This window comes from Cyprinodon tularosa, unplaced genomic scaffold, assembly GCF_016077235.1.
Source record: "Cyprinodon tularosa strain WSP-4 unplaced genomic scaffold, ASM1607723v1 ctg857, whole genome shotgun sequence".
In the NCBI taxonomy this organism is placed as follows: domain Eukaryota; kingdom Metazoa; phylum Chordata; class Actinopteri; order Cyprinodontiformes; family Cyprinodontidae; genus Cyprinodon; species Cyprinodon tularosa.
This window is the reverse complement of record NW_024039626.1, coordinates 51,859-76,433: the sequence shown is the minus strand read 5'-3', so window position 1 is coordinate 76,433 and position 24,575 is coordinate 51,859. Positions and strand designations below refer to the sequence as shown.

The following is a 24,575-nucleotide window of genomic DNA, read 5'->3' as shown; positions in this document are numbered from 1 at the left end:
CGTTCGGTGCCAGAAATGCTCATTAGGAGTGCGTTAATATGATGGTTATTGAAGGACATCAAAACGGGCGACAGTGGCGTCCGGAGTTTTCCATGAAATCGAAGGGTTGACGGTTTAAGCCCTGGCTCCAGCTTTCAATGTCGTGTCCCTGGGCAAGACACTTCACCTGCATTGCCTACTGATGGTGTCAGTGAGCCCCAGGGCAGCTGTGGCTACAATGTAGCTTGCCACCATCAGTGTCTGTGCATGAATTATTTAATGCAGTGTAAAGTGCTTTGAAGTCTCCTGACTCGAAAAAGCGCTATATAAGTACCGGTAATTTACCATAATTGAATAAAAGACTGCATATGCTTTAAAACATTGCTAATGATGCATTTTTACAGATACTAATGAAGTTATTCAACAAAAACAATACAAATCCAGAATAAGCTGTGGAGACTACAGGGTAGTCACATGCTTCTCCTTAAGATAAACTACAACAAAGATTTGTCTTTTACCTCCAGGTGCAGGAATTGCTTTTATTAAAATATGCACAGTGGGGCCAAAAAGTATTAAGCCAATAACTAAAGATCAACTCAATCCACCATAATTTACAAATACATTCTTTAAAAATCCTACAATGTGATTTCCTGGATTTTTTTTTTCTCATTTTGTCTCTCATAGTTGAAGTGTTCCTATGATGAAAATTACAGACCTCTCTTATTATTCCAACTAGGAGAACTTGCACAATCAGTGGCTGACTAAATACTTTTTGGCCAAACTGTATTTTCACCTTCTGTTACTTTAAGGTTGCAAACCTCAATGTGCTTCTTTTTTGCATATAGTTTAGGACAGTTGTAATGTGGAAATGAAAGCGATACGTTTATCTTTTCAAATAAAACTCTACAAAGTATATGCTGCATTCAGCGTCATTTTAACCTGGAGAGAATAACACAAAGATTTTATTGACATGAATCAAATAAGTTCTTTGGGGTTTAGAGCCCATCAGAAGACTTGATGCTGAGAACTGATGGATCATTAAGGTAAAGGATTGTAGTAGTCTTCCCTCTTCATGGGCCGGATACTGGTAGTGGAATAGGCCTGAGGATGAATGGGTCTGAGAATAGCCTGAGAGAGAGGGAGGAGGCGGGTAAAGGTTCACGCAGGGGAAACGCTGGATGTGGAGCTTATGAAGCTTTTGGACGAGGATTATCTTCAGAGGTGGTGATCCAGGTGAATTTATGCTTCAGCTTTATTTCTGTTGAACCCTACATAAAGTTTACTTCCCTCCAAAGTTCCCTAATTAGTAGACAAATCATAGTGTAAATATTAAAACATGCCTTAAATGAAAACAGACAGCAAATAATCTCTGTGTCACACTAATTGATCCGTTCATCTTCAAGAGGAAAATGATGTTAAAAGATATCCGGTTAAAAGTTAGAATTAAGCACAAATTGGCTGTTTTTATGTAAAATTACTTTCTAATATGCAAAGTCAAAAGAAAATTAAGTACCTTTTTTTGTTTTACTTTACAAAATGCTCCACTTTGTTGTCTGTCACATTAAATCCCCCAAAATACAGTTTACAATTTAAAAACATTCAGGTTTGATAAGTAGGAAAATAGTTATGGTTCTCTGCTAAGTTTTCTACCTACATACGTCAAACATGCCGACAAAACAAGACATTTTCCTTTTTTTATTAGAACGTTTTAATTTACAATGGAAAAAAATAGCTACTGTGTCTAAATAATGACAATCTGAGGATAAAATAAAAGACATTTAGAGGACTGAAGTGGATGTAGAGACAACGCTGCCGGGGATCACAACACCGTGTCGAGGAATCACTGGGACAAGCGGCTGCACTGGTGCGAGAAACATGAACTGCTTGAGACGCAACACCTAATTGGAGTTTTATGAGAAGAAAGATGGCCGTCAACTCGGCACACCAAGAGCGACTAAGACGCAGAATATGGTCGCCGTCTTCATAGCAGCTCAGCGGGGACGGATGAGAACCATGTGGTAGAAATGCACATTAACTTCCACCACATTGATTTCACCTGTCAGAACGAGGAGCAACAAGATGGCGTCTGGACTCGCCGTCCGTCCTGTTCTGCTGTTTAGTCAAAACAGCAGTCAGCTAATGTGTGTGTGAAAAAAATACATTAGAATCCCAAAGCATGAAAAATGTATAAAAGAAAATGGAAAGCATCAAACTAATTACCAATATTCTATTTATTTTATTTTGAAAAGAAATGTGTGGATTGAATTATTAAGAGCAACATTCACTCCTTTAAAAATCAACAATAATCTTCAGATATGTCATTGGTTTTATTTACTGTATCTAGATTTATTTAGTGACCTACCAAGGGGCTACAAATCCTAATTAACTTTAGTCTTTTTCTCTACATTCCAACAGTATTCCCACTTTAGATAACTGATCTATTTTTTATCTTCGTGTCTATTTCTTGGTTGGGGCTGAAGTTTCAGGGAATAACTGAGTTTGCAGACACGTTTACATATAAACTGAGAAAAAGGAATAAAAAATGAAAACAAACAGAAAAGCAGACACACTGCACCTTTTTAACCAAGCAATGAACGTTAGCCTCTGCATCCGTGTTTTATTCTCACATGCTTTTAGGTACGACTGCTGTAATGAGCTACACTCTTTAACAACAACATCTATGTCATCCGAGACCTACAAGGAAATAAATAGTGTGACTTCGCCCGGAACGTGAGAAATTTCTTCACGACCACGCACCGCCACTTTCAGGGTCGATCTCTCAGCTCCAGACTCGACGTTCGGTGCCAGAAATGCTCATTAGGAGTGCGGACTGGGGGGACGAGGGGGAGGGCGTGTGAGGAGAGTCCAGAGAGGAGCCACATGAAAGGTGGAGATGGAGCTGTCGGGTTCTGAAGAGCAGCCATTATTACGCCTCCAGCTCGAAGCCCATGCCCACTTTATGCCCGCCTGCTTGGAAGTTTTTCCCGTCGATGAGGGCTGAGAGGGTGACCTTAACCCCTGCAAGAACACAGCAACAATTATCCCATTAGGAGAGAATCAGTCAGACCTTTTCCGACTCTGGATTTACTTCTGAAAGGATCCTGGAAGCAGAGCATTTAGCTAGAGGTGTGCATTTTTACAGGGACAAACAGAAGCTTGGAAAAAGTGGTGGAAAAAGTGTGTCTGATGTGTGGTGGGCAGAGCTTCCCTATTCTTTCTTTGCCTGTAACAATGGCAGCCATATTTGCTGTTATAAGTGCGTAAAAACTAGTTTTAATATGTTTTTAAGGGAGAAAGTCCACCTGAAAACTTAATCTGTGCAGTCAGTTCATCCAGATTACATCCTGCCTTCAAATATCATTTCACTGTCAGAGCCACTCAGACCCCAGACACCCGCTCTGTCCTGGGAATCCCGTTCAACAGCAGCCTTTGGCCCGGTCGCCTCTTCGCGGTTTGCAACAGCGGCTGGAAGGCGTTTTTCACGTAATCCAAACTGCAGGCACCAGAATAATAAAACCGAACATGTTTTTCCGGAAGGTTTCGGCATTGTAAGTAAATTTAGTCGTTAATAAACTGTTTAAGAGGAGTGATCATAGTGCTCTGCATCAGCAGTGCTGTGTCTGACTCCCTGCCAGCTCCCAGATCAGCTTCTGTGATTGGTGGATGTGGCGCGTTCAGCAGCAAAAGTTAAATATATATATATATATATATATATATATATATATATATATATATATATATATAAAAGGGATGGGACGATTTATGAAAACCGTCAGAACCGTTCGGTTCGACTGTCTCGGTTCGGTTCGCGTGTGTTTCGTTCGGTTCATGCGCTGCTCCTTTTTCTCATAGGCGAAGTGTTTACACTCCAGAGCAGAAAGTGGCGGTAGAGCGCATGCTCGAGATGATTAAATTCAAAAGCAGCAAAACATACGGAAATGATCAAGGGTTTCCGCGGATCATTTAAAATAATTACCATCCATTATTTTTTGGGGGATTTTTTCATTCCATAAATTTTTATGGGATTTTGGTGTAACAATCAACATGAATCGAACCGAACCGAAAACCGTGACCAGAAACCGTGAATCGAACCGAACCGTGGATTTTGTGAACCGTTCCACCCCTAATATATATATATAGTACAACATGACTGTTTCATACATTTTTCACACACACACATACACATATATGAATTTAAAAAATAACACTTTAATGACTTTTAAGGATTTTTAATGACCTGCGGAAACCCTGGTTTGGAGGCTCACCTTCACAGCCATGTGTTGGTCAATCACATTTACAAACACGTTAATGGCAACATAATAGAAACTGTTCCAAGGCGTATGGATAACTCTATATGCCTGGGTTAAAGTTTGATGCCAAATTGTGCCATTTTAATATCCATGGCTCTCCTCCCAGCATCAGCATCTCTCTTCCACACTTTGGAAAAATTGTATTTGTAATTTTTATGAGCAGAAAAACAAGGGGGATGAGTGATCGCTCCTGCTGGCGAGGGTTCACACACATAAACGTCTAAAGACATTTTATGATTTAGCCCATAAATATGACTACGATAACAGTAAAACTACAGTTTGACATGAAGAGGGTTGTACTAATGTACTAAACAGTCATGTTGTATTTCTACATGTGAAGTAAACCTGCAGTCTGTGCCCCACAATCCCCCTAGAACTAGATTTTACAGCCCTTGTTATCCTTGTTTCTATGCAGCCTGAACTTGTGTGTCTCAAACAGTTTGGGTTCGAGCCTACCTGGCCGGAGGCTCTGGGTGTAGCCGATTCCAATCAGACTAGCATTGTTTACTTTGGCCTAAGGGCAGAAACATAATAGGGTGAGAACCAAAGACAACACTTTAAAGGAATTTGCCTCGGTGACGACTGCTGAAGACTCACAGACAGAGAGGCATCTTTGTCCAGCTTGTATTTGGCTGCGATGCCGAAGCGGGTGTTGTTGCTGCCGGCGGTCCAGGCCAGAGTCACGGCCGTCTCCAGCCCCTCGTTTACCTTCTGGTAGATAGAGCCGCCAAACTCGGTCCCATCGTTTCTGATCGAGTGAGGAGAGAAATGCATTCAGAGACGCTGCTGCAGGATGCTGAGCTCCAAGCAGAGTCAACATGAAACACTCACACGTTGGTGTGCAGCTGGAAGTCGCCGGTCTTGTAGCCGAGGGCAAAGTTGTTCTGAGATAGTTTAGATTTGGCCATATCGAAGGCCATCTGGTAGCCCGCCAGCCAGCCTTCGTACCCCAGCACGGCAGCGGCGTGGACGATGGGCCCCTCGAAGTCCACGTCACAGCCAAGGTTCACAAAGTCGCGCTTGTAGCCTGTCTTCAGCTTACCACTCTTCTTGCTTTAAGAAAAGTCAAACATCAGGTTATCTTCCTACAAAACCACAGTTCAAAACTTTTTCTCAGACATTTATTAAGATATAAGATATCTCTGACATCTTTATCAGATTTAGATATCTCTGCTTCTGTCTCCTTGAACCCCAGTCGGCCTCAGCAGATGGCCGCTCACACTGAGCCTGGTTCTGCTGGAGGTTTCTTCCTGTTAAAAGGGAGTTTTTCCTCTCAACTGTCGCTACAAGCATGCTTAGTATGATGGATTGCATTCGAGTCGATGAGTCCATGCAATCAACAGGTTTTCTTTAGAAGGAAAACTTTGAATCAATTTTACTAGATGATCTGGTGAACTATAAAGTGCCTTGAGATGACATGTGTTGTAAATTGGTGCTATAGAAATAAACTAAATTGAATATAACTTTTCCTATTAGGGTCATTGCAAGTGTTTTCTTTCACAGAATATTGCTAGATTTTGTTCTATTCTTCCTGTCCTGACAGAACCATTGAAGTTGCTTCCTCACATCCACATACATACATGTAGTTGTACTGTTTGTCTTTTTAATTAGAGGATCCTTATACCATTTAAAGTATAAGTAGCACCACTAACATCAATTAACCTGGATGTTTAGATCACTTCCACGGCTCCATGTGTTTAGCACAGTGGCCTAGGGGTGCAAATGCTGTGTAAATACATTTTTCCACAGTAAATTCAAGGCAAAAGTAAGTTAAGACACAAAAAACACGAATCCTTTAAAGGCGAATAGCTGCAATTAAGGATAGCTCTATGTTTTCAGTGTAATTCGATTGGTACTTTCTATATTCATATCCTCATCTTTCAATCACAGCAGAGACCATGCAGCACATCTAAATGGACACTTTTTTAGGAGATAACTAAAGTTTATCCAGTCTTTTGTTTATAAACAGGAGCACAAAAAGAGTATTCACTCTGCATCCTTGATCCTATAAAAGCATAAATAATCCTGGAAAGGATTCTGGATGGTTCATTCTTCTGATAAAGAGCGCCCTCTTGTGGACGGCAGAAATATAAGCAGATAATTCATAACAGTGCGAAAAATATAAATCTAACTAAGTCCTCTTTTCTTAAATACCTTTTTTCAATTTATAATTTACATTTAAAATAAGAAAACACAAATTGGATTGTCTCCTTTCAAGTGCATATCTTATTATCAGATCATGTTATCTAATTATTTTAAGAGTAAAAATACTCATTTCATTGGCAGATCATCTTATCTACCTGCTCAAATTGAGGGTAAATACACTTGATTTAAGACATTTTCACTCATTTCTAGATCATTTTTGCAACACAGATCGAACAAATTTGAATCTAATAAACAATTTTACAAAGTTGATTCGTTTACATCACTTGCTGCAATCGGAGAAAACGAACAGCAAAGTGGAAAGAAGCTGAAAAAAATTCAATGATGTTAACACACAACCACAGGAAAAACTGCAAAGGAAAGATATTGCAAGTAGGAAAAACACCTGCAAGTTAAAGGTATAGTGGAGGATGCTCTTTTTCCGGATGGATCATCTAAATAAGTGGTCCTCCTGATTGTCAATCGTTCTGGTGATGTGTTTACGTAACCCCAGGCTCACACCGACTCCGGTCTTACCGTTGCAGTGCGGTGGGTGTGGCGCCGCAGTGATTCCAAGTCATTAAAAAGACGTAAACCTCTCTCAGCGGCTGCTGAGCTGTCCGGCTGCGGTTACCGAGACACTCCAGTGCTGCAGAAAATTCCGCAAGAAAGCTATCCTTGCAGCGTGCCGGAGCCCTCCGCAACAAGCTCTCGCAAATATCCTTATTTGGGCCGTGTTATCGCGTGAAGTTACGTGAACTCAAGTGAACTTCTGTTCTCGCGAGTTAAATCTCCGGACCTGTTGCCGGAGCCGCAGAGCCGCACCGCACCGTAGTCAAAAGGGCGTGTGAGAGGGGGTGTGCGGGAGTTGCGGTCTCCGTCGGCTCGGTAACCGGACCGGAGCCAGTGTGAGCAAGGGGTTAGGCCATCCTGCATTCTCGTCCCCATCTTCACGTACCGGTGGTGAGTCTGACATAGTGGAAAAATGGCCTCTTCCTTTGGAAAGTAAGCTTGTATGAGCGATGCAAACAACAACTTTTAAACAGAGCGTGCATGAGGAGAAATGGGCTTGTGCACGCTTTCACACGGGTTTAATAGGAGTTCCCTACATCCGGCATCCCCAACCTCGGTCCTCGAGGCCCGCTGTCCTGCAGGTTTTAGAGGTTTCCTTGCTCCAGCACAGCTGATTTTAATTGAAAGCTGATTAACAGGCTTTTGGTCCACTGCACTCATTATAATCAGCTGTGCTAAAGCAGGGAAACCTCTAAAACCTGCAGGACAGCGGGCTTCGAGGACCGAGGTTGGGGATACCTACCCTACAGGGTTGTCCATGTGCATTTTTTTTTTAAATGCAGAGGGTGGGTCTTCTAAAAAATTAAGGAAAATCCTGCACTATACCTTTAAGCTGCAAACCGGTGCCACATTATGGAAGTGCTCCAGACGACCGGAGAGATGAGGCATTACTTTGAGTTTATATTCATGGACCGAAGCCCTTTAGCCAAAAACATAACAGGACGCCATGCAGGGGACTTCTAAAAGGTGGTTCGGATTAGCTCTGGTTTGTAGTTCCTCTAAACGTTATGTTTGCTGGCCCAATTTTTGTGTTTGCAAGACCTTTTAAACATGCAGTGAAATCATGCATTAACACGTGGTTTGCATTTTCTTGGCCACTATAGTTTTTGGAGTGAAGAACCTTGAAACTGGCCTGAGGAATCTTGATCTTAAGCTTACATCTTTAGGATGCGTTCAAGTGGAGGCTTCAATTTGTTAAAACCTTGTGGAAGAATTTAATGACAGCTAACATTGCTATTGTGGAAAAAGGATTCACCAACAACTCAGACTTACTTATGCTGATACAGTGTTGGTGGAAAAGCATCCTAGTAGGTATTATTAGGGTGAAGAAATACAATCGGCCCCATTTCAGCTGTCATTCAAACAAAATAAGTGGCCTTACCCGGTGTTTGGTACGAATGACGTATCCAAGCCGACCTTCAGTCCCTGAGCGAGCTGAGGAGGAGAACAGAGTTAACACATTCAAAATAAAAGAACATTTGGAATATTTATGATCGAAAAACCAACCAGACACACCTGGTCCTCCACAGTGACCTCCGTGGCCAGCGTGTTGTCCGTGTTCCACTTCTGGCTGACGCTCAGGCCGAGCTCCTTCATCTTGTACTTGGTCTCCAGGTTACCAGAAGCCTTTCCCGTGTCGATGTTGCTGGAGCCTGTTGTGTTAAACTCCTGCAGAACAAGAAGGGGAAAAAGTCAAGTAATGGGGTGATGGTGCTCCTTCATCAATACAGCTTAGAAAATACCTTCAACTACAACTGAACTGGATTAGTAATGAAATAAACTCATCAGGGAGGAAAAAATGAGTCCAAACAGGTTTTAATTCTGGGGTTCTATGGATCTGGTCTTTTCTAATTCAGGATCTTAAATTAGTCTGACTTTACTAGTCTCACATTGGGGGAGGAATTTCCTTAAACGTGATTTGTTTCAGGAACGCAACACTTAAGGTCACATAATCTTAGTTTAAGGAAGCTGTTCTCAGTCCTGGTCTTCAGGGAAAACTGCCCTGCATGTTTTAGATGTGGTTAAACTTTAACATTTTTTAGAACATAATCAATTTTATAGCCTGATACATAAAAAACCAGGATCAAACAAGTTTTTTCTTCTTTTTTCCATAACATCTACTTTAAAACATACAGATTCCTCTGAACTCATGCAGGAATAAAACAGAAAAGGAAGATGGAAGAGAATCTGGCCATGATTAATAAATCAATCAAAATAAAGATCAGTTATTCCCGGCTTTCTGTAATCAATACATTAAACACATATATTGATCTTCTAAATCTAAACTTTAAAACATTTAAGCAAACAGAAAGAAGTTTTTAACAATAATTAAAGGGATAAAATGGAAATAAATGTCTATATTGTCAAATATTGGATTTATTCTCCCTTTGAGAGAAAAATCCCACAGATTTAAAGAAAGTATCCAGAACATTTACTTAAATTACATGTTTAATGTTGTTAAGTAGTTTGTTGTATTTTCCTAATTATATACATTTTTATTTAGTATTTTTTAACCATTTAAAATATAATATGCAATACAATAATACATTTTAAATATATTCCAAAAAAGTTGAAAAAAAATCCACTGGACTTTGTTTCCAAGTTTAAAGACATTCAGCTTCCCATCCAGGAAGCTTTTTAAATTCAAAATATCTAGATTAGTGTTGAGTTTCAGCCTTTTATAGATTGGCCCGACAAAGCCTTGTTATGGCTTAGAAAACTCAACCTTAATCCAGGCATTTTTAATTGAAAAGCTTCCTGGATGGGAAGCGGAACGTCTTCAAACCTGGAAAGTCCACACTGGAAAAAAATCCACATCTAGATAAATACTTTTTTCCTAAAATAACTACATTTGTTCTTGAATTGAGGACGTAAAAAGAGACATTTTGCTAATAGAGAATGAAAATTTACATTTAAAATAAGAAAACACAATTGCATTGCTTTATTTCAAGTGCATATTATCTAATTATATTATTTTAAGAGTAAAAATACTCGTTCTATTGGCAAACTATCTCATTCACACTCAAATTAAGGGTAGGTAAACTTAATTTAAAAAAGTTTTACCTATTTCTAGATCGTTTTTCCAGTGCAGTAGTTTGTTTTTCAACTTTTTTGGAATGACTAGGACCTGGATGACTGAGAATCTTCCCCAGCATTTTAAATATATTGTACTGATTTGATATTTCGTATTTTCTAGAATATACTTTCGTAAAAGCATACTTTAAATCAGGCATTATTTCCACTGTAAGGCTATTTTATGCCTCATTATGATGACAACCCTGGTTTTCTCTGCAACAAACATTAAGAGAACAGAAACAAACTGCTGTTCATCCAGTATCTTCTTTCGTTGTAGCAGGATGAAATTAAGAACATTCAAACACTGCCCCCAAGTGGCAGATATTAGTAACTACACACATTATAGACTTCTAAAAGGACTCTTCATAAGAACTGTATATAAAAAAGATGTTATTCATCAACTCAGAGTTGAAAACATCTTTATAGAGAAAAGAAGCTAACGTTTCAGAGAGCACAACGGTGGACAAAAAAAAAAATCAGTCTGATTTTTGCCAGAGCAGCAAAGACTCTGAAATGTGAGCTGCTTCTTTATCTAGCAGATGAAGTCTCTTTAATTTTGAATTGGAGCTTAATTTGAAGGTAGGAAACCTGAATAAACAAACCTACCATAAGAATAATACAAAGAAAAAAAACGTATCTTTGTAAATTTACAGAAACGTTCCTGATCCTTCCATTTTTACTTTTGTCACGTTTCAGATCATCAAACTAATTCAAATATTAGACTCTTGGCATAAGTACAACAATCAGCTTTGAAAAGATGATTATGATATTTGTTGTTAAAGAAACAGTTTAATTTAGTGACAGAGGAGGGTAATAGAGCATAAAAAGCCTTATTTCAAGACTTCCAGGACCCGGCAGGCTTTGGATCCGAGTCATGAACTATGCGCGCTTAAGCTTAGCGCTGGGAACAGATGGCCGGACATCCTCCAAAAGGATTTTCTGGGAGAGGGCAAACTATAGTCTCCTATGGCCAGTTGTTTAAATCTTTAAACCGGGGCAGGATCTTTGCTTTGTGAGCTTTATTAGCCTAACTCAATCTGTCAGGCAGTCTCTATTTAAAAGGTTTAGTCATTAAAAGGGAAGTAATCTGGACTTTGGCTTTTAAACTCAACCCAGATTTTTTTTTCCTTTCTTTGGAAAAAGTTTGTAAGGATATAGATTACTGCTGAAACAATTGATTGGATTACTCCTGATTCATTTAGTAATCGATGTTAACTTGAGCAGAGATTTTAAAACATGCAATCAGCTAAAAGAGAAATTAACTGTAAACAATTATTAAACCAAAATTGTAAAAAAAAAATAAAATAAACAATTTGCATTCAAGATGAACAAAATTTTTAGACCAATAATATCTAGTGCCTTCTTGCACAAGTGAGAAAAAAAAGTTCAGCATAAACAGAAACATGCAAAAACTAAAGTTGTTTTCCAAAGCTGAGAAAATAATTAACAATATTTTAAGCAATCCAGGAACGCACACAGCTAAATTAACAAAAGTCTTGTATTAAAATGTCCTCAAGTGCCATAATTTTAGCTTCACTTGTGTAAAATCTTCTTTAAGGAACATTTTGTCATCAGATTATTAATCGATTAATCAGAAAATAATCAGCAGATTGATTAACTGGTTGTTAGTTGCAGGAAATACTTTCCCACATCGATATATACAATTCTTTAAGAGTCACGGATCATAAGAACTTATGGCCTGGTTATCCTCCTGCAGCAGTGTGTTGCAGTGAGTTTGTCACAGATATTTTTGGATTATGCCCAATATTGAAGCGTGGTCTGCTCTATGTTATTCCACGCCACAGTTTAGATTGTACCAGTTAGTTCTGACGCGCAGCTGAAGCAGCTTTGCTGCTCTGGCTGCAAAAACTACTTTATTCAGTGGGAATAAAGTAGTTTAATATGTTTTGTAAGTGGGAAAATCCACCTGAAAACTTAATTCAACAGCAGCCTCTGGCCGGGTCGCCTCCTCGCGGTTCACCGCGGCGGCTGGTAGGTGTTTTTCATAAAAATAATCCAAACTGCAGGCAGCAGGATTATAAAAGCGAACATATTCTGTCGGCAGGTTTCTGCATTTTAAGTTAATGTAGGCGTTAATAAACTGTTTCAGAGGAGTGATCACAGCGCTCTGTATCATCAGCAATGCGTCTGTCTCGCTGCCAGCTCCCAGATCAGCTTCTCTGATTGGTTGATGCGGCGCGTCAAGCAGCAAAACTTCAATTTTTCCATCTCGAGCAGCAGCGCGTCTTGCGCGTCATAACAGCAAGCACAGCGTTCATTTGTTTCACCATGTTTTTCACATCGGCTGTGAGATGGGCACGCATGGAGTTACAGATTAACCACCGGGTCTCCTTACATTCACCTCCCTCAGCCACTCTTTCATCATCTCCTCAATGAGGAGATGAGGAGTTCTGCACAAAGCACAAACCTGTTCTTTTATGCACAATCCACGCCCACACTTCCCCCTCTAACGTTCTCATGGTGGTCTCAAACGTCCGCAGTAACAACACACATAGGGAGCACCGCACTATAGGGTGCGCCGCACATTTTGAGGGAAAAAAAAGACGTTTATATGCGCCTTATAGTCGTGAAAACACGCTAAGTAAAAAACCTTAAATTAAGTGCATTTACCCTTAATTTGAGTAGGTAAATGAGATATTTTGCCAATGGAATGAATATTTTTACTCTTCAAATAAGATAATTACATAACATGCACTTGAAATAATAATGCAATTGTGTTTTCTTATTTTAAGGGTAAATTGTCTTCTTCCATTGGCAAAATGTCTGTTTTACCTCCTGAATCCAAGAACAAATGCACTAATTTTAAGAAAAAATGATTTATCTAGATTTAGATTTTTTTCCAGTGTACTACTGCAACAAGCTTCCATGATTTCATCAGGTTAATCTGGAGTAGATATAATAGAGGACTAACGGGAGGATAAGATGAGGAATCCTGAACTCCTCTCTGTGTGGAAATCATTTAGCAACCAGAGATAAGCTTTGAAATGTTGGTAATTAAGTTTTAGTCAGAGATCATAACTAAAGAGTCACATAGAAATTACACACAAATAAATGATGCACTTAGAGACAAAAAAATAAATAAAAGGAAGCAAAGGAGGGGATGAATAAACAGGAAAGTTATGGAGAGGAGAGTTCTGTCCGACACCGAGAAGGAGGAGGGAGTTAAGGGGGAGGAGCGGTAGGCTTGGGAGTCGATCTTACCATCTACATTAGAGCGTGAGTAGTCCAGGGTGGCAGCATGGAGACAGAGCAGTGGTTAGGAAAGGAAGGCAGAGAGACTGACAGCCAATGGGGGGGCTGTCATGTTTCTCTACTGGTGAGCTCAGAGAAAGCAGAGCAGCTCCACAGCAGCAGCAGCAATCGCCCACCTGGAAACCTTAAAGCTCAGATTTACAGCAGTTATTGGTGCTTCAAGGAGCAAGCAGCAGTGGAAGTCAGCGGGTATCTATGCAGCCAGATCCAAGTGTTGGAGAGAAGGAGGGTAGGAAAGGACAAATGGAGGCAGGGGGGGGGCAAAGGAAAAAAAAAAATGCTTCTTACCACTCCACTTTGAGATTTGGTTTTCAGGTCAAGCTTCACGACGCCAAAGCCTGTCGGGTTTAAAGAAAAACAATTCAAATGTGAATGCAAAGGTTATTTATTCACCATCTGCACTGTTTGAATGTCTTTATATCCCTGTATGCATCCTTTTATATGTGCTGCCAATCATTTTGGCTGATTCTTATACCCCATTTACACTACCCTTGAAAAACCGATCCACTGTAAAAACGATCTAGAAATAAGTAGAAATTTCTCAAATTAAGTGCCTTTTCCCCCTAATCTGAGTGTGTAAATGGGATAGTTTACCTATGGAATGAGTATTTTTACTCTTTAAATAAGATATTTAGATAAAATGGACTTGAAATAAGTCAATGCAATTTTGTTTTCTCATTTTAAATCTAAATTGTCTTATTCCCTTGGCAAAATGTCTCTTTTACCTCCTCAATCAAAGAACAAATGCACCTTCATTAAGAAAAAAAGACTTCTCTAGATTTATATTTTTTCCAGTGTCCATGCCCAGACCGGTCCGAGCTCGGATCAGTTAACCAGGCCGAGCTCGGTTCTGACGACCGTTTACCAATCACGCTATCTCGGTTCCTCAACTCCTCGCCTCCTCGTGACGATCTGCGGTATTACTGCCAGTATTGAAGGAGGAAATCAAGCAGTTGGTGGCGGTAATGCACCAAAAGTTATTTGCCGACCGCTATAAAACACAAGAAGAAGAAGACGAAGAAGGTGGGCATCAAGCAAATCAAAATGTTGCATGGGGAAGATTTCGATTGTTGTTTATACTTGTTTATAGTTGTTGTTCTTCTTCTGTTTTGTGTTGGTTGGCAAACAACTTCCGGAGGGGCATTACCGCCAACTACTGGAATGGAGTGTGAATTGGGATGTGCAACCAGACGGAGATGACGCGTTCTCCTCATGCACTCTTGTTATCAGAGAACCGAGCCAGGGAAAAACCGAGCCGAGCCCACCTCTGGATAGTCTGCAGTTAGCTTGGTTCGGTTGTGTCTAGCTCGGTTCGGTTCAGTTTGCTTTCCATTTACACACGATAATTATCTCAGTTACTGAGGGTAGTGTAAATGGGATTAGGTATTAGAGCCAATTCTTATTTTTCTTCCACCATTTACAAACCTAAACAATGATCACAAATGTTACACAAAACTTTAAGCAAAAAACCTATTTAGTAAAAAGGTAAACAAAACTTTAAAGGGTCTGGTTGCGAACCAGTATTGCTGGTATTGATGTTTCTGCACTGTTGGTCTGGAAGGACACACAGCAGTTTCCTGCCAAAGCACAAGGGGGAGGCTATTCCAGAACTCGCAAGAACTTCACGTATTTATCTCTCAGTCTCTTCCAACTTTGTAAAAACTCCTTTTCTGTCTGCTGGATGTCTTCCTTTTCTTTTCTTTATCCCTTTTCTGTAATGATTTCATCAGCACTGTGGTTTATGGTACTGTACTGCATGGCACAGCTGTTAGGGGTTAGATGGTGCTGATCCATGCTGACTTCGTATGTCAATAATCTGCACTGACACCTCACAGGAAATAAAAAAAAAAAAAAGGATTGTAAACAGGTAATTTTGTCCTGTGCTTTACCCACCGTAGCCTTTACTGAAGATGTCCTTGGCGGCCTTGCCGAGGTCTGCGTACGAAGGGGGGGCAGCCATTTTTTCTGACAACGAGAAAATACAAAAATCGTTCAGTTATTAGTCGTTTATAAACTGACAGACTGCATGGAAGGAAGGAAATAACCCTTTTCTTTGTGTTAAGATTACAAAAATAATTTCTCAGCTTGCAATACAACCTGACAAAGATCTTGGTGAACAACTGTTGAACAGATGAAACATGAAGGAGAAGAAGAGAAGCGGTGTTTGATGGTGACAGACTTATTTCATCAGGTCCTTGGCAGAGCTTACCCAACTATCTGCAACAGGCTCTTTGGTCAGATTTAAAAAAAAAAAGCTTTTTTTTTTTTTTTTTTTTGTATTACTGTGTTACAAGCAAAACTTGAGTCAGCTGGTTTTCTTGCCTCTTACTTGCCTTGACTGAGCAGCAGAGATTTTGTGATTATAAATCCAGCAAGATGTGGCATGACTTTAGGTGATGTCTCAACCATTGCTGCACATCTAGAGGCGGGGATCTCCTTTTAGCTCAGTCCGGCTGGGATGAAAGCATCTGAAACCATTGATATTAAAGTGTTTCCACAGATTCTAATTAGGATATTAGATCAAAACTGAAACTAACACTTGCCCCATTAACACTACCCTCTGAAAACCGATCAGTTCGGACTGAGCTTGGATCAGTTAACCATGCCGAGCTCAGGTCCTTACCGCCGTTTACATATCACGCTAGCAAGCTTGATCGCCTCCTAGTGGCGATCTACAGTACTACTGGTCTCTTGAGGGAATCAAGCAAACCAACATGGCGGCTGCCGTAACATTCAGGAAGTCTGCTGAGAGTCAGGCGAAGCAGGCAGCCTTGGTGAATTTTACTTGACAGAGTCGGCATTTGGGAGGTTAATACGACAAACGATGGTCTAATCAGGGCTTAGAGAGGCAGGAAGCAACAACTAGCCTGATAAACCAGATTAAATGTGAGATTAAATGTGTAATTTAGTCTGGCTCCGATTAATGAGACATCGGAAGATTGTCGATGAGAACAATCCGTTGTTTTTAAAACCCTGTCTGTGCCTATTGGCCAACACTCTGACCAATGAGAGCAACTGACTGTGACGTAGTAAGCGTGACAGAAAGCTGGTGGGGGAGTGCCTGTCGATAAAACGGCGAATACATCCTCCTAAAAAAATTAATGAGCGTAGAGCCTCTTCCTGCTCACGTTTCAACGCAAAACCCCAAGTTTAATCCTTCCAGAACTGATTCCAAAGCTGAGTCAAACGAGAACTGTTCAATAGTTGTCGCCATCTTCCTTGTTGTGCTTTCTCGTCACACCTTTGACGTGAACACATCTTTGCGTTGTGATTGGCTCGCCAGTTCTAGGGCCTGGGGCATTGATCGAGGACAGAACACTCGCAGGCAGAAATGATTTTGGCCGCTGGCGGGTGGGGCCAGTTTATTAGGCTAAATAACAACAGGAGTTGAGGTTCCTCACACTGCTAAGCAGAATCATCACTGGAGGCTGACTGTAAGGAGATGACGCGGTCTGCTCATGCGCTCTTTGTTATCTGAGAGCCGAGGTTCGGTTCTATCTGGCACGGCCCTGTTCAGTTTTGCGTGTCATTTACACTCAACAGTTATCTCAGTTACCGTGCTTGCACTGATCTCTGCACGGTTTCAAAAGGTTAGTAGAAATGGGGCTTATGTTTCCATCTAAAATCATTCTAATGTAACTTTGGCTCCAACAATGTCGCCCAAGCATGATGATCCCACCGCCATAGGGCTGAAATGAAGTTTACTGCGGCCTCATCTAACCAAGGTACCTTCTTCCAAATGTTCACCATCTTCTAACAACCTTTACTCAGACAGAAACTGCTATGACTTTGTTACAGTAATGGTTTCTATCTCCAGAAGCTTCCAGGCAGCCCTGTTAACAGATACTTGGGATTTGTGTTGTGAAGAAAACTATTTGTTTGAAACACAGCTGGATTTATACAGATAGTACATTAGACATTGATAGAATTTATTAATGAAATAACATCTGAAGGCACTTTGTATGAATAATTGCATGCCAAACATTTCAGATTCTCTTATCAATTTATTTTTCCCATTTTATAAAAGACTTTTTAAGGTAAAATATCTGATAAAGAACTAAATATATCAATGAAAAGAATGATGTGCATAAGTAGAAACACTTTTTTGATGTTTCTTGCACATTTTAAGACAACAAGTGGATTTATCAGGTAACCAAGCTAAGGTAAAGGATTCAGACCCAGCAAAGGGAACATAGAACAAGGAAGTGTTATTCTGAGTTCTTGCCTAATTTAAAACACAGCAATACATCCAAGGTCAAACAGAGCTTGCGTAACCTACATATCGGATTGAAAGATTAAAAAATAAATAAACAAAACCCAAGAAAGGTTCAGAGCTCCAACAGATTTTTCCAAATGTTACCCAATTCTATGTTCTCATATTTAAACCAAATTTCAGTAAAAAATTATTGCAAAGATTTCTACTGGGATTAAACTTTTATAATGGAAGAGCCAGATGGGAGGAGTGGAAGAGGAGAGGAAACAAGACAGAGGGAAATGGATGGATGGGAGTAAAGAAGGAGTAAAGAAAAAAGGATAAAAGGGATGAAGTCAAGGGTGGTTCTAGACAGCTTCAATGGGGGGCCGGTGCCCCTGTAGAACTGGCACCTGCACTTGAATATAAAATACTAAAAGAAAATCAGTATCCAATGCTGACCTGTGCTGGAGCAGAAACAGTAAACTGATAGCTCCATTGGACCATTTAACTTTTCTTTTTTCCTTTAAGAGCTCTGTTTAAAAAGGAAAACGCTGTTTTTCTTAAATTGGGCCCTTAATTTTATATCATTACGTCATGTTCTGCTCACCCATGAGTTTTGCGTCATTTGGAGCCGTTCTGATGATATTCCGTTAGATTATATCAAAGTAACGTCTTCCTATGGGCAACAACTTGAAGGCACAAACTACACTGTACATAATTTATTCTTTATGGTACGCCAGCATTCATAACATGTAGGCGAATCACTGTCCCCCAGACATCCGCAGTTATATTTTTTTAAACGAAGCGGTGCGTGTATGACGTCATCCAATTAACTCATATTTATGCTGCGTGCTCCCGTTCTCCCAGAGTCCAGACTTTCCTGTGTTCTTCTCAAGAACATACGTGGCGAGGACACGAGTCCGGACTCGTGTCCTTGTGAATTGAGAAACTGCGGCTTTCATGCTATGACCAAAAAAATGTGATTAACATGACCGTTGATATACGATTGGCCGAATTTAGGTGTTCAGGCTGACGTATAACTAATCTGCATAAGATTATTCATAAGATAATCTGCATAAGATAACGAAAAAAAATACAGATTTAAAGACAGGATTTTTTATTTTTATTTTGGGACAATATCGCCTGATAAAGAGTACATTTATATAAATGTTTAAGCCAGAGTGATTTGATATTTAATATGACTTCCCTACAACTTTAAATTCAAAATGTTTGTATATTTTTAACAATTTTAATATAATTACTTCTCTAAAAGGGTCGCTCTGTCAGCTACAGCTACATTTTACAGTCTCTTCACTCCAGTTAACGATTACTAAATTAACTGACGATTATTTCAATAAACGATTACTCCCGATTAATTGATTAGTTGTTTTAGCCAGAGATGGCAAAAGTAGTCACTTTCCGTACTTGAGTAAAAGTACAGATACTTGTGTTGAAAAATACTCTGGTAAAAGTGGAAGTACTGATTAAACTTCTTTACTCAAGTAAAAGTAACAAAGTACAGGCTTGTAAATTTACTTAAAGTATAAAAGTAAAAGTAGAAACCACTTTTTTCATGCAGTTGCCTACATTTTAAATGGATGTCTGCCAATAGGACCAGATATCCGTTGCGTTCGTTTTCAATCATCTCGTCGTCCATGCTACTATGCCAACGCCACCGCCACCAAGCTGCAATGATTTGCTGCGAATGAATACCGCCGAATCTGTCGATTCATCTTGTAGTGGTGCGTCAAATGCAACGTAGATTCCCATCCAATTAGATTGAATTTGGTATTGATGACGTGAAAAATAATAATGGTAACTCCATTGAAATGATTCAAAACTAAAGTAACAAGACAATTTTTTAAAATGTAAGGAGTAGAAAGTACAGATATTTGTGTAAAAATGTAAGGAGTAGAAGTAAAAAGTCGCCATAAAAATAAGTAGTAAAGTAAAAATATCAGAAAAATCTACTTGAGTACAGTAACGAAGTATTTGTACTTGTTTACTTCCCATCTCTGGTTTTAGCCCTTATGTGTAGAAAGAGTGAAGAATGGTTGTAAGGAAGAAATGGATCCATTACCCCAATGCATTTGCAAGTATATAAAAGAATAGACAAATGGATCCACTGAGGGTTGAAAAGGAGAACACAGAAGGAAGAGAGGAACAAGGACAGATGAGGGTAGGTGGCTGGTGAGGAAGGAAAGATGAAGGACAAAGAAAGGACAGAAAGTTGTTGGATGGATGTAACCTTTAAACAATGAGACACATAAGAAAGACTATTTTTATCCTATTTCTAAAGTAGGAACCGGCTTCATCTTAACTTCATGGCCTTCTTGTCAGCGTAGGAACTGAGAGCAGGTAAACCTTCAGCACCACAGCTGGATAGAGGTTGAGAGATGAAAGCTCCTGAACTAATGAAGCCTCTCTGCTGGGGGACAAAGGACAGCAGATGGGCCAGTTCAGGGCTAACCTAAGGAACCTAAGGGGCTGCTAGCTGACACTGCTGCCGGTCACACCAGACCCCCACCCCCATGGCTGACTGTCGCTTTTAACTGTTTGCACTAAAAGGTGGAAAAGCCACCATACAGGGATTAGGCTGTTCTTTCCATGGCTCAGCATCATTGCATAACGGAGACCGTTAGCTAATTGCGCTACGGCACAATTAGGAACAATTGCGGCTAACACTAGAAACGGCCGCGGAATGTGGTGATAAAATACATATTTCAAAGCTGTGTGGAGTATTTGAGGTTGATTCGCGGCGGTAAAGGCTTCTCACCAGTGCAGCAGAGGCGACAGTAGTCCGCAGAGCCTGCAGCGTCCCTGGCGTGATGCTGCTGAGAGGATTGACAGTTAGCCGAGCTAGGCGATGCTAACAAGACACGATGAAGGAGACTGCCGCTGCGCATGCGCACTGCGGCTGCTCCGACTGCTTAATGAGAGCAGGTTAGTTTTACAAAATAATAAACTAAGAAGGATTGTTAGTCAACATAAAGAATAACTACGACTTCAACTCTTGTGTTAAAAAAAAAATATATATATATATATATATATATATAAATATATATATATATATATATATATATATATATATATATATATATATATATATATATATATATATATATATATATATATAAGTTCTTTTCCCCCTGATTTAAAGAATTAAGACAATAAGAAGATGCAATAAGATGATTTATGTTTAAAATAAGAAAAAAGCTACTTAATTATTCAATATCGAATATATTTTTTGTTAATTGAGCAGATCTACTCTAATTGAGAACATATTGACTTCTTTTAAGAACTGTTCATTTTTAGATTAGTCTTTGCATTGTAGGGGAGTGGAGGCCTAGTGGTTAGGGCGTAAAGCTTGGAATACTGAGGTTCTGAGTTCGAGCCCCACTCCCACAGACTGCCACTCTGGCTCTCTGAGCAAGCCCTTAACCCCACACCACTTCCGGGGGGCCCATGATGGCAGCCAACTGCTCTCCAAGGGGATGGGTTAAATACAGAGGTAGATTTCTCCAATGTGAGATAACAATATAAAATCAATTTCTTATGATAGCTCTGATAGAAGAAACTATTACTGATTCTTCCCTTGTACCAACTTATTATTTTGTTTTTGGAATCTACATTGATTGATTGATTGACTTTATTTATAAACTCTGGTCAGCTTTAGGATAGGATGCATCTGTTAGATGAAGAGTCTGCAATTTTGGCGCTGTGGTTCACTCATTATAGAAAACTATATGCTCTCGCTTGCTTCTTTCTGCATGTGTCTGTTATTCTTTTGTTCTCTGCCCCCGTAAAAAAACCACTGGCCCCACCATGACCCCCACCCAGTAGATTTCGTCTATAAGCACACCGACACTTTAATTCACAAACCAGAGAGTTAAAAAGAAAAGGAAAATAAAAAAAGGAAAACCTAATCTACAATATTAAATATCCAGTTTAATTCTTTTTTGCACTATTGTTTTGCATCTCTTTCAGAAACCTCTTGAACAAATTTTGCTCATTTTTGAAAGCAGGAAAAGAAGGAGGGCATTTTACAAACCCACTTGTATATACCGGTATGTAGTATTTTGTTGGAATAATTATAACATTGACAACACTGGAAAAAAACTGAAATAAGAAATTTCTTCTTAAAATAAGGGTTTTTGTTCTTGGATTGAGGAGGTAAAAGACACATTTTGCCAATAAAACAAGACAATTTACATTTAAAATAAGAAATCGCAATTGCATTGTCTTATTTCAAGTGCATATTATCTAATTTTAAGAGGAAAAATACTCATTCCACTGGTAAACTGTCTCATTTACCTACTCAAATTAAGGGTAAATACACTTAATTTAAGACATTATTACTTATTTGTAGATTGTTTTTTCCAGTACATAAATTCTATATTATTTATTTATTTCTTTTAGGAATAAGCTGAACTGTATATCTTGAAATGAGAAAAACAAACATATATCTATGGATTTGAAAGACAAGAAGACTGAAGTAAAATGTTTAAAGGTATAATTTTGAATTCCTTTAAGGGAATATATGTTTTCCATTACTTTAAAATGTATTTTTTTAAAAATATATTTAGAAGGAATTAGACTTTATAAATATTTAGTAATAATTTTAGTTGTTGTTGTTTGATCAACATTTCAAAAGATAAGATTCTTCTTTGCTTTACTTGGGTAAAATAAACTCAGTTATTGAATTGAAAATGTATCATTACTTTTTTAAACAAAAATGTCCATAACCATTAATTTGAATCTTATTGGAGTTGTGATGTAGGATAAATTACTGTTAACCGACTAAACAGAAGCGTTAGGAATATTCTTTATTACTATCTTGTAATTTGTTGTTAAAATCCTCCATGTTGCCTTTATCGTCTAATAAGTACAAAATAGAACAAATTTGTTTTTTCATAAATATAGATGTCCTTCCACTCGAAATGACTTGTGTTAAAACATAATTTTACTCTGTTGATGAAAGGAAGATAACAAAAGATGTAATTTAGAAAAAGCAAAATCACTTTTAAAACTTTTTAAAATACAAATGTACTGCAGGTATTACAAACCAAATAAGATCAAACCTTTAATGAACTGGAGACATCTAATTTTTAATGTTTCATTCATTATGTTGAAATGATTAGCCTTAATAAAGAAAGGACAGGCAGAAGCAGGCTAGCCTTAAACACAAAGGGCAGTAAGAGAAAAAAGGAGACATCAGTCAGAGATACAACTAGATTTTTATAATTTAGGTCAGGGGTCTTCCAACATTTTCAAGGCCAAGGACCTCTAGATGGAGCAGGGAACCCCTAATTATATATATTGTATGAAATTGTGTTATTATCAAACTGGTCCTATAGTCACTCTATTATAGATGGACTAATTTAATGAAAGTAATTTCTCCCTGGGATTATTAAAGTATTTCTGATTCTGATTCCTGGTTGATGGGACAGGTGTTGTGAATGAAACGGTGCCCAGCTTGAAAGAGCTCCTGTGTGTCGCTGAATGTGTGCATTGATGACTGAAAGACATCTTCTGCCTCCATTTATCTGTTTACTACAGTGTGTTGAATTCATGTTAATGTGGATTTAAAGACATTTCAATTATTGGAAAAAACTACAGGGGGAATATATATATATACAGAGATGGCAAAAGTACTCACTGTCCGTACTTGAGTAAAAGTACAGATACTTGTGTTAAAAAATACTCTGGTAAAAGTGGAAGTACTGATTAAACTTCTTTACTCAAGTTAAAAGTAACAAAGTACAGGCTGTAAATTTACTTAAAGTATAAAAGTAAAAGTAGAAACCACTTTTTTCATGCTGTTGCCTACATTTTAAATGGATGTCTGCCAATAGGACTAGATCTCGGTTGTGTTCATTTTTTTCAATCATCTCGTCGTCCATACTGCTATGCTAACGCCACCGCCACCAAGCTGCAATGATTTGCCGCCAATGAATACCGCCGAATCTGTCGATTCATCTTGTAGTGGTGCGTCAAATGCAACGTAGATTCCCATCCAATTAGATTGAATTTGGCATTGATGACGTGAAAAATAATAACGGTAACTCCATTGAAATGATTCAAAACTAAAGTAACGAGCCAATTTTTTAAAATGTAACGAGTAGAAAGTACAGATATTTGTGTAAAAATGTAAGGAGTAGAAGTAAAAAGTCGCCATAAAAATAAGTAGTAAAGTAAAGTAAAAATATCAGAAAAATCTACTTGAGTACAGTAAAGAAGTATTTGTACTTCGTTACTTCCCATCTCTGTATATATATAAAATAAAGTCTAATCAACCAAAAGTTTTGTGAACCCTATGCAGTACCTCCAAGGACCCACTAGGGGTCCCTAAATTTTAGGGAACAAATAACGTCAAATTACAAACAAATGATTATCTGATCAAATTGGTGCTTTTTTGTAGAGTTCAATTGTTTTCCGTTCTCCACAAATGTTTTCTGTATTTACTTTTAATTCAATGTCAAACAATTAATTTGTTTAACCCTAACCCTGATCGACTCTCACTCGATGTAAACGGTGACGGTAATCTTCTCATTACCGCCACCTGCTGGACTGAAAGTGTAGTGCAGCTTCTCTTAGAAGCTTCAGGGTTATGAGAAAATGTCTCGGATATATCCCTGGGATTTCTATTAGCCAAATAATATAGTTCCTGTGTGGAGGATCAGCTTTACCATATTTAAAAATGAATAAGTGAACGTTAAATAAGTAAGCATACAATTAACTGCCCCCAAAAATACCCAAATTTATTTGTTAATAGTATTCTGGGTGCAATTAATTGTAAGCTTATTTATTTATTTAGTATTTATTTATATAAAAGCTGGTCCTCCTCCTCTTTTTTTTTTTTTTTTTTTTTTTAAATGAGCTGCGAAGCTCCTGGCTTTATTCTGGTAATGGGAAACAACGCCCTCTGCTGGTAGAATGTTGGATTAATGTTGGTCCTCCTTAAAAATAACAAACATGGCGTTTCTTTTTTCCGTGTTGGTGGGGTGAAGTGTGACGTCCGGGCCCCG

General features: G+C 38.8%; 1 protein-coding gene across 2 annotated transcripts; it reads right to left on the bottom strand.

Moving 5' to 3' along the window:
• Positions 1 to 1,660: 1,660 nt before the first annotated feature.
• zgc:56235 (uncharacterized protein LOC393186 homolog) lies at positions 1,661 to 20,482 on the bottom strand. Of its 2 annotated transcripts, XM_038273096.1 has the most exons (10): positions 20,324 to 20,482; positions 15,246 to 15,317; positions 13,641 to 13,690; positions 13,302 to 13,304; positions 8,520 to 8,672; positions 8,386 to 8,438; positions 5,121 to 5,342; positions 4,887 to 5,037; positions 4,746 to 4,803; positions 1,661 to 2,997 (listed from the first exon to the last, which is right to left on the bottom strand). In XM_038273096.1, the coding sequence occupies exons 1-10, from the start codon at positions 20,451 to 20,453 to the stop codon at positions 2,906 to 2,908; spliced, it is 984 nt and encodes a 327-aa protein (XP_038129024.1). In that variant the 5' UTR covers positions 20,454 to 20,482; the 3' UTR covers positions 1,661 to 2,905. The 2 variants fall into 2 exon arrangements, with proteins under 2 accessions (XP_038129024.1, XP_038129025.1); XM_038273097.1 differs by lacking the exon at positions 13,302 to 13,304.
• Between the last annotated feature and the right edge of the window lie 4,093 nt (positions 20,483 to 24,575).